We start from the raw sequence: 690 nt of genomic DNA on the forward strand, positions 1-690 counted from the left end.
GGGAGGGTTCCAGGAGCAAGGTGGGGGTCCCAGGGGAAAATTGGGGGCCCCAGGAGCAAAGTGGGGGTCCCAGGGGGCAGGGTGGGGGGTCCCAGGAGCAAGGTGGGGGCCCCAGGGGCAGGGTGGGGGTCCCAGGAGCAAGGTCGTGGTCCCAGGGCAGGGTGGGTGTCCTGGCGTCCCCCTCATTGTCCCCTCCTCCCCCTAGGTGGCATCTACGACCCAGCGGATGGTGAGTAGAGGGGACGGTCCCGCCCGGGCAGGGTGCAGCCCGGCCGTACGGCCGCAGTCGGACGTCCCCGTCCGGTTCCTCCCCAGGCCCCGTGGAGAGCGTGCTGAGCCGGGACGTGGCGCCCGGGGAGCAGGAGTCACCGCTGCTCGCCGACGGCAATGTAAGGAGAAGGGTCCACAGCGGGGCTCAGCCCCCCGCGCTGGCCAAGGGGAGGCGGCACCCCCAGCACCGCAGGGCTCCCATCCCTCCCCTCCCGCAGGACGGGCAGCAGAAGCCCCCGCCGTCGGACAGCGGGGACCCCCAGAGCGTGCAGTCCGTGAGCCTCCTCCTGGACAAGCTGGCCAAGGAGAAACAGGAGATCCGGCTCATGCAGGCCGAGCTGCAGGTGGGTGAGCGTGGCCGTGCCCGGGGAAACCGGGTGCCGTGTCCTGGTGCTGCTCTCCCACCTGGCTCCCCGCCCC

The 690-nt window shown here is 72.2% G+C and overlaps 1 protein-coding gene across 1 annotated transcript in view; it reads left to right on the forward strand.

Annotated features, from left to right (window-relative positions):
- Positions 1-690, forward strand: part of LOC104127245 (small conductance calcium-activated potassium channel protein 3) — a 24621-nt gene that overhangs the window by 1321 nt on the left and 22610 nt on the right. The window contains exons 2-4 of the mRNA XM_035895403.1: positions 156-229; positions 316-389; positions 489-647. Coding sequence (XP_035751296.1) covers positions 156-229; positions 316-389; positions 489-647 — 307 coding nt within the window. The remainder of the gene's footprint in view (positions 1-155; positions 230-315; positions 390-488; positions 648-690) is intronic.

This window comes from Egretta garzetta, unplaced genomic scaffold, assembly GCF_000687185.1.
Source record: "Egretta garzetta isolate BGI_Z169 unplaced genomic scaffold, ASM68718v1 scaffold1425, whole genome shotgun sequence".
Taxonomy (NCBI): domain Eukaryota; kingdom Metazoa; phylum Chordata; class Aves; order Pelecaniformes; family Ardeidae; genus Egretta; species Egretta garzetta.